General features: G+C 29.3%; 2 protein-coding genes across 2 annotated transcripts; one reads left to right on the top strand and one right to left on the bottom strand.

Annotated features, from left to right (window-relative positions):
• Nucleotides 1–571: 571 nt before the first annotated feature.
• Nucleotides 572–1,834, top strand: LOC101493858 (uncharacterized). The gene is made up of 2 exons (XM_004502457.4): nt 572–819; nt 1,321–1,834. Exons 1-2 carry the CDS (start codon nt 572–574, stop codon nt 1,763–1,765), a joined length of 693 nt encoding a protein of 230 aa, XP_004502514.3. The 3' UTR covers nt 1,766–1,834.
• Nucleotides 1,835–2,154: 320 nt separating this feature from the next.
• Nucleotides 2,155–8,175, bottom strand: LOC101510937 (aldehyde dehydrogenase family 3 member H1-like). The gene is made up of 10 exons (XM_004502425.4): nt 7,783–8,175; nt 4,976–5,044; nt 4,762–4,858; nt 4,337–4,543; nt 3,863–3,978; nt 3,643–3,747; nt 3,387–3,559; nt 3,205–3,295; nt 2,638–2,787; nt 2,155–2,529 (listed from the first exon to the last, which is right to left on the bottom strand). Exons 1-10 carry the CDS (start codon nt 8,005–8,007, stop codon nt 2,296–2,298), a joined length of 1,467 nt encoding a protein of 488 aa, XP_004502482.1. The 5' UTR covers nt 8,008–8,175; the 3' UTR covers nt 2,155–2,295.
• Between the last annotated feature and the right edge of the window lie 1,257 nt (nt 8,176–9,432).

A 9,432-nucleotide genomic window follows, 5' to 3' on the forward strand; every position in this document is an offset into this window, starting at 1 on the left:
AAAACATGGTTTCGTCGTAATAAAACATCATCCTCATCCATCACCAATGATAATCCACCACACCACCACAACCGGATTCAACAGGTACAATTTTTTTTGTCTTTACCTTCACGCTCTCAGGACAAATAATCTTGAATTATTAATTCCAATTCAACAAATCAATATTATTATTAAAAAACGATATATAACTTATAATTCAATTGAGTTCTCACTGTTTGATTTCATAATAGATTTCTACATGCATTGAAATTCGAAGAACATATGCATGAATGCATAATAAAAATCTAATATGAAAGTCCTTACAATGATCTGATTTGATTCATCTCAGGAACATGTTGTAGATAACAACGAATCGCGTAAAAATATGAATGGAATTCACAGCTCGGAATTGAACAATGATTATTTAAGTGACGACGATCAAATGGCGAGTTCAAGACTAGGATGTTGTATATGTAGACATAGAAGCTTAGATAATTCACGTTTACCTTCAAATTCAATGGCTTCTACGTCAAGAAACAACACAAATGCAAGGAACAAAAAGAAGATTAATCATCACACAAGAAGCAGGAGCATGGAAAGCTTTGATAATTTTATGGCTACACCTTCATTGAACAGCAGTGGTAGTTTAAGAATGCCTCATCGTATGCAGTCAAGAAATGATAGCAGCCGTAGGAGTGGAACTCCAATTATGTATTCTAATTCATCTGGGATGCTTAAACCCCCACCAATTGAGAAAACTCTTGAATGTACTCTTGAAGAGTTGTGTTATGGTTGCAAGAAAAATGTCATGATCACAAGAGACGTCCTCACAGATGCCGGGTGAGTATATTTCTATCAATCCACACCTATAATTTGATCTATTGATTCATCTTTAGTGTTACTTATCAATTATTCTTTTTGATTTTGTTTAAATATGTTTTAAGTAATTTTTTTAATTGAATGTAGCTATTTTAAGAGAGTAAAAACACATTCAAGTCTTTTGGGTTTTCAAAATGTTAAGCATGTTTGTAACTCGTGCAATTGAAAGAATATACGTTTAGTTACAATTTACAATTTGTTAGTGTTTAGTTATTGAGTAGCTAGCAATGATGTTTAACACTAAATCACAACATTGTATTAAACATACATCAATGTTGTGTAACGTTGTTAAAATTCCCTTTTCTAAAGCTAAACATAACCTCAAAACACATAATAATATTTGAGAAGGCAATGTGAATCCATTATATAATATATCAAAAAATGACTTATAGAATGTTACTTAGCAAAAATATGATACACATGATTAATGAATATGTTTGTTGTTTATTTTGTTTTATGCAGAGGGGTAGTTCAAGAGGAAGAACAATTAACAATAAATGTACAATCAGGATGGACGAAAGGAACAAAAATTACATTTGTAGGAAAAGGGAATGAGAGACCTGGTGCATACACAGGAGACATAATATATTATATATCAGAGAAAAAACACCAATTGTTTAAAAGAGAAGGGGATGATTTGGAATTATGTGTAGAAATTCCCTTACTAAAGGCACTTACAGGGTGTACAATATCAGTGCCATTGTTGGGTGGAGAGCATATGAATTTGACATTAGATGATATCATACACCCTGGCTATCAGAACATTATCAATGGCCAAGGTATGTCAATCTCCAAAGAACCAGGGAAGAGAGGAAACTTAAGAATTAAATTTTTAGTTGAGTTTCCCACACATCTCACAGATAATCAAAGATCTGAGGTTTTTGGTATATTACAGAATTCTTGTTAATTAATTGAAAGCTTTTTTTGAACACCAAGAGAAATATGTAATGCCCTCTTTGTTGTTGAATTAAGTTAACTTCCGAACCTTTAGAGCAACAAAAACCACTAAAGGAAAATTACACTTTCAAGTTAGGGAAGTAATACATTTAATGTGGAAACTGGAATTAAAAAAAAATATATGTGACCGTGATTTGGACCGTAACATCAAGATTTTTGATAGTTCTGTGACCTCAATACGACTGATGTATTGGTTGCATCAGTCAATTTTTTATTTATTGTAATTCTACTTTTTATCAAGGATTGCAATGCGGGAGCGACTTAAAACCATGGTGGAAACTCTAGGCTGTATATCGGTTTATCGAGTAAGTAGTAGGTTTATCAAATATCAACAACTAATTTTCTTTTACCAAGCATAGACCTCGTTTAATAAATTTATTTTGAAAAGTGGTTAGAACGAAACCAATGTGCACAATTAATACAATAGAATAAGAACAAAAGGTAAATCACTAGCAGCCACATTTGAAAACAAATTAAAGCCTAGGACCATCCGAAAAGAGCACGAACAATACCGGGGACATCACCGGCAACTAGAGCCTTCATACATTTCTGCTTTGTATCCGTGTAAGGTGGGTACCTTAAAGATGAATCGCCTGTAAAACCGCGATAAAGTACCGCCTTTCTGTGAGTAAAAGCATCAAAGGAGAATTTTCCATGGTATGCACCCATTCCACTGTCTCCAACTCCCCCAAATGGCAAAGTACAAACCACAAGCTGCACAAGGAAAAGGAAAAAACAAAAAAGATTAATAACATTGCCTGACAAGGATATATGTACTTGATGCATTCATAGAAAAGTTTTAAAAATAAAACAAGTAATTACATGTAAGACAGTGTCATTGATAAGCAAACCACCAGCAGAAACTTTCTTCACAAATTGTTCCTTGAACTTATTGTCATTTGTAAATAAATATGCTGCTAGTGGCTTTGTTCCGGAGTTTATCACATCGAAGCTTTCTTCCAGCTTATTCACCTGTTCCAGGCAAAAAGCAAGATTATAATTTGATACAAGCTGATGAAGGGTATCGATGAATATTCGAAGTATAAATACATGTTTCCAAGTTATTAGTTAAGCAATTAGCTAAAACGTTTTGCAATTTGTCCACAATTAAAGGACTAGCAGCTGTTAATTTAGTTGTAATATTTTTAAGTAACATCTATAAACAATTTTAAGAGTTTTGAAGTCTATTATGATGATTGAGTACTAAATCTTAAAGGTAGAATCACTTTTGACTCTTGTACCACATTAAAATGCACATATCAATTACACATGCAGCAAGACTATGTGCACATGTTGTTCACATTAGATCATTGGAATAGTAACCAAAGAAGACAAGAAAATTTGAACAAAATGTCACACAAATAGTTATTTGTTTGCTTTTATACATACTGTGATGATGGGAAGCAATGGACCAAAGATCTCCTCACTCATTATCAGTGAATCTCGTGGAACGTCTAATAAAATAGTAGGAGCAATCCTCCTGTAATTTGCTTGTGTCAAGATCCATTGCATTGCACAATATAAAAGCTTTACACACTAAACTCAAACTAAGAAACAAGAAGAGAGCTTACAATTTGCTTTCATCTTTTGCACCACCATAAACAATTTTGTCAGAAACCTTATCCTCATCCATGAGCTTTATCAAGCGATTGAAGTGGTTAGAACTCACAATCCGCGACAGATCATTTGATTCTAATGGATTCTTTCCAAAGAAGTTTTCCAACTCAGTCTTTAAGGCATCTACCTGAAAATGAGATGCACGAAAAACATTAGATACACAGACAAAGATTTAGAACTCTAAATAGCTTCACAAGGAAAGTTTCATACCAACAATGGAGCAAAGTCTTTTGTTGTTATAATGTAATCAGGAGAAATGCAGGCTTGTCCGTTGTTACAGCCCCACTTGCCAGAAATTATCCTTCTAGCTGTAACCTTGTATATTCAAATTAATTTAATTCAATAATGACTTTGGAAGAATGAGGTCAATATAATATAAACAAGTAGTTGGAAAAGAAAAGATAAAGAAGAGTAAGGCTTTAGTCAATACCTCTAAATTGACATTTGAATCAACAACAGTTGGAGATTTTCCTCCAAGCTCAAGAACAACTGGTGTAAGGTGTTTTGCAGCTGCAGCCATCACTATCCTTCCCACTTTTCCATTACCTGAAAAAATTCAGGAATTACTTATGCTAGGAAATGTGGATATAACTTGAAAGAGACAATTTTTTTTTTGTTTTAACTGTTCGGTTTTTGGAGGAAAGAGGCTCTGACAATCCAAAAGTCGACCGAGAAGCAGGTAAAGTCTGATTAAACATATTTTTCTAGTAACGGTTCAAACTAAAACTAATCAATATATGCATTTATACTATTTTTGTATTTCTTTGATTATATGAAAAGGGATATCAAAATTCACAATATAAATTAAGGCATACTAATGCATAGTAATTTAGTCTATGAGAAAACCAAAAATACAATTCATAAACCATCCAAGAAAAACAAAACAATGAGAAGTGAAACAAACCTGTATAGAAAATTTTGTCCCACTTTTGCTGCAACAATGCAGTAGTTTCATCAACTGCCCCTTCAACAACTCTTATAGATGAGTTATCCATGTACTTCCCTAACAATTTTGCCAGCAGTGAAGATGATGCTGGAGCAATTTCTGATGGTTTTAGAACCACAGCATTACCTGCTGCTATAGCTCCAACAACTGGATCAAGGGATAGCACTGAAAACATAGAGGATCATATTAATATTATTATTTAGTCCACAGAGAATATCAACGAAACAAAAGGCTGAAAATATCAATTCAAAAACGTATAAATGCATGTTTGGATTTGCTCAAAATTACATTTTGGAGCTTAAAAAAAATTAGGGTGTCAACATAATTTTATCAAAGCCAGTGTAGTGTGACTTTAAACATGCACTAGAAAAAGGTTAACTTACAAAATGGATAGTTCCATGCAGAGATGACTAACACAACACCAAGTGGTTCAGGTACTATTTCAGCTGAAGAAGGAAAAGTTGTGATTGAAGATTTAACCTGAAATAAAATTAATGAACTTGATGTGACGAATGAAATAAACTATATATTATAATCAATACAATATGAATCAAAAAAATTTCTTTTCAGCTGAAGAAATTAAGGTGAAATAAAAACCTTTTCTGGTGCCATCCATTGTTTCAATTCCTTTAGCGTGACTTCACATGAGTTTTTAAACATACCAATCTGGAATACAGAAACTACATCAGTTAAGATTAGAAAAAAAATTTATATTTGACATATAGTTGTATTGATTGCTCAATACCTGTCAATTCCATAAATATAAGCAATTGATGTGAGGAAATTCGAAGTTGGGATTTTAATCCACATTCTCAGCTTCATGTTCTTTATAAAAAAGGGTTCAAATTCCATAATATTTTTTTTAGTTACAAATATTACAACTAAAATATTTTTGGATTTACGGACAAAAAAAAAAAGGATTTATTGAAAGCGATGTAATTGAGTGAAATGGATACCAAATTTACTAAATTTCATCATTTGGATCATTTGATTTGATATACGAAATAAAATTGAAAGTGAAGGGATATGCGACGGCAAAATAAAATATATATTCTTTTAGTCTTAAATCTACCGTTCTTATCACAAGAAAAGTTTAAAAAAATTTAACGATTGATTTTTTTTTTCTCTACAATATATTCTTTTCCATAAAAAAATTAACTGTCTTTGTCTATAAACAAAAATAATAAATATCACAAAAAAACTCACATAAAACCGTGAGTTCTCAAGTTCAGTTGAGTCTAACTTAATTTTACAATTATGTGGATTCAACTAGAATTTAAGAAGAAAAAAAAACTTTATCTTATTTGATAATTAATTAAAGTCTAATAGGAACAACGATTTAGGAAATCTATCGGCAGTTAGTTGAATATGAAGCAGCCAATTTGTTGGTTTTACTAACGTCTTAATGAACTAAAGTCTAACATTTTTTTTTTGAAATAGAACTATAAAGTCAACATATTGAACCACATTTGGTTCAATCCCTTTTCATTTTTTTGTATTTTTGTTATTTACTTACTGAATTTATTTATCATCTGATTCACCAGTTGGATCTCTATTCTAATTTCTAAAACATTGAATAGAATCATCTTGTTCCTGCATTATTAAACTAGCGGCTACTCGTCCCTGCCTTAAAGAACAAGAGGCTAGCATCCTGATTTCCGTGACATGCATTTACGTTGATCATGAAGTTTCACCGTAAGAGACACACGTGATATGTGTATGGTGCAAAAATTGAATCCCAGTGAATTAGTTTGAAGATTTTTTAAATTAAGTTTAATGTATTTTTGAATCGATTAAAAACTAATTTATAAATATAAACTAGTTTAATATTTTAAAGAAATTTTTAGTTAACATTAATTTAAAAAATAATTATTCGAAACAAGAATTTTAGAATTCTTTGATAAAAAAAAATATCAATTTATTTTCAAAAAAATAAATATAAAAAATTTATCGATAAATGTTTTTTTTAATTCTTTTGGCAAAATTTTTAAAATTTTTTCAAAAAAAGTTTTTTCGAGAAAAATAAATATAAAAAATTTCTCGATAAAAAAATAAATTGGAAAAAAAAGTTTTGATTTTTTTCAAAAAAAAAAATCAAAAAAATTTCAAGAAAAAGTGTTTTCAATTCTCAAAATTGTTTTTTTTTAAAAATGATTTAATTTTTTTTTTGATATTTTTGATATTTTATTTCGAGAAAAATAAAATTCAAAATTTTTGTAAGAAAAAAAATCTTAATTGAAGTTTAAAAAAATTTAAAATTATTAAACTGATTTTTGAAGTAAGTTTAGTTAATTGAAATATTTTAAATATGTTATTCAATTCATGAACTATTTAAATAGTTTGATTACTTGTGGTGCAGTGCAGTCCAATTTATTAATATAGTCCAATTAATCATATTTTTATACACCCCTACACGTGAGAAACCAATGTTGACATATATAACAAGCCGTAGAATTTTTCATATTACTAGTATGGCATTTTAGAGTGATTGTATGACCACAAGTGGGATCCGTGATCCATCATAGACTACTACTTAAAAGTCACGCAAAACATTAACACTTCTAGATCATATTAATCAAAAGTATAATTTAATAATGTTAAAACAATGTCATGAATGTATTTAACAAAATTCAACTTATTTGAACCGTCGTCGATTTCACCATTTTAGTTGTAAAGATGATAAAAGTCGTTAGATTATAATACTTCTGTTCAAAGTCGTAGACTGTACTAGTCCACGATGGACCAAATATTAAATTGGTCACATTTTAGTACTTAAAATTGAATAAACCACTGAAATCTCTACTGATTATATAAGGTGATCTCAAACATGTATATGAGATTATGAGTTTTTCAAAAAAAATTATGACGCTGACAAATTTTATTTATATTAGTCCTTATAAAAATAAATAAATTGATAGAAAATGATTAAATGATAAAAACTACGTTGCAGTAAATTGTTAAAATAAATAATATAATTGATAGTAAATCATTAAATATAATGACCAACTCGATAATTTAAAAGTATAATAAATCTTTTTGAAATATTCATAATTTCAAAGATCTATTTGAGACTCTCTACAACATTAAGTATTAATTTGATGAATTACTTTATTAAAATTACTAGTTAATCGGAAAAGAGAACAATTCTTACTCTTTCGGCCTCCAAAAAAAAAAAAAAAAAAAAAAAAAAAATATCTCAGCAACTTCGCATACTTGAAAACGCAACCATACATGACGAAAACAAATGTTTTTAAACAAATTGAAACAACATAAATGGAGTGAATCTCAGTGATTAGTTGTATCAAATTGACTCTGCCACCTAGATGAAGTGATTAGATTAAATTAAGTAATTTAGGCAATAGGTATGAAAAGAACATTTTGCTAGTTTGAATTAAATTAAATACCTCGTACACGACAGTTTCGAGCGGTGGCTTGGCGAGGTCGGAACGCAGAGCATGAATTATTTGATCCTGTTGTTCCACAACCATTTTCAAAAGAGCCTTAACTTGTGAAATTCTCCATTCATAACTTTGAGTCTTACCGGAACTGAAACTCCCTCTCAACTCCTTCACCAGCGACGAAGCCGCTTCTCCGTCAAACTTTTTCTCTGAATACTCCTCGCCAGACATGATTGTATATTATTATTATAATGTGGAAAACAAAGTGAGAGCAAAGTAGAGATTAGATATGCGTTGAATTGAAACTGAAAGTTTGGGATGCAAATTTATAATCGGCACTCCATCGTCTTTTATTGACCGTGTCCGTGTGTTGCCTTGCGATAGTACATGAGAGTTCTATTCAAGCAACAATTCCTTTCAAATTTGTTATTCTACCGACATTATTATTTTATTTTTTTGGTGAACACCCATGTAGAAAAGGATAAAACATAATGATGTGATACATGTAATAAATATTAATAAAATGAGGTGTTAACATGTGAGTAATATGAATTCGGTGTAATAGAATAATATCTAAGCTGAATTGAAGTTCAAATATTTATTAAGAGATGTATTTATAGCTAGTATCATATACCCATTTTAAATAAAATTGTCGCGATAACATTAGATTGCATTTGAATAAAAGATTTCACAGCATTGTACCAACTTTTTTTTACTATTCTATCTATAGTTAAAAAAACATCTTGAATAAAATTATTTTATGTGGAATCAAGCTATAATTTAGAAAATATATATTAAATGGATGTTGAAGAACATGGAGTATCATTGTTGTTTCTTAAATTTGGAAAGTATAGATGGCTTTGAGGCTTTTCATACTTTTTATTTTATTTTATTTTTTATAATAGATTACTTTTTGTGCTTTGATTAATAACATATATCAATATGAGTTGTGAATGATATATAATTAAATCATCCAATTATAGCCGAAAAGAATTTATGCATATGGTCTAAAATTATGTAAACTTATAATTGAAGTTTTTATAGTTCAAATCTTCTGTGCTATATAAGAACTATTACAATTTTACAGAAATAATTATCGTTCTATTGTCTATGAAATTATGCTAATTTTTTATACTTATTTGAAAAGTAATATTTACTATTATTAATAATAATATTCTAAAAATAAGACCATCAATAATTGTTGGATCTTGTCAGATAAGAATAAGTGTCATATAGGTATTCTTATGAGAGGAATAAATAACATGGTATACAGCAGATGCATTATTAAGCACACTCTCTTGCAGAATCCACATGATTTTAATGTTACAGTATAAAGAGATAAAATTATTAGTAGCTATATTTAATATAAAAAAATTAGGTGTGTTAGGTGGGAGAAATTTAATAATTATTAAGTATCATTATTAAAAAATTTATAAATGAATCTATATGTTAAATTCACTTAAACATTTCTTTTAAGGAGTTGATTCATTAAGTATTAAAAAAATGGAATACGTACTACAATAAAGTGTAATTTTTGACAAAAGTATGACTATTTTGTGGTTTTGTTATTTTTATCATTAATTTATATATATATATATATATATATATATATATATATATATATATATATATATATATATTATATATAATCATATA

This window comes from Cicer arietinum, chromosome 5 (assembly GCF_000331145.2).
Source record: "Cicer arietinum cultivar CDC Frontier isolate Library 1 chromosome 5, Cicar.CDCFrontier_v2.0, whole genome shotgun sequence".
In the NCBI taxonomy this organism is placed as follows: Eukaryota; Viridiplantae; Streptophyta; class Magnoliopsida; order Fabales; family Fabaceae; genus Cicer; species Cicer arietinum.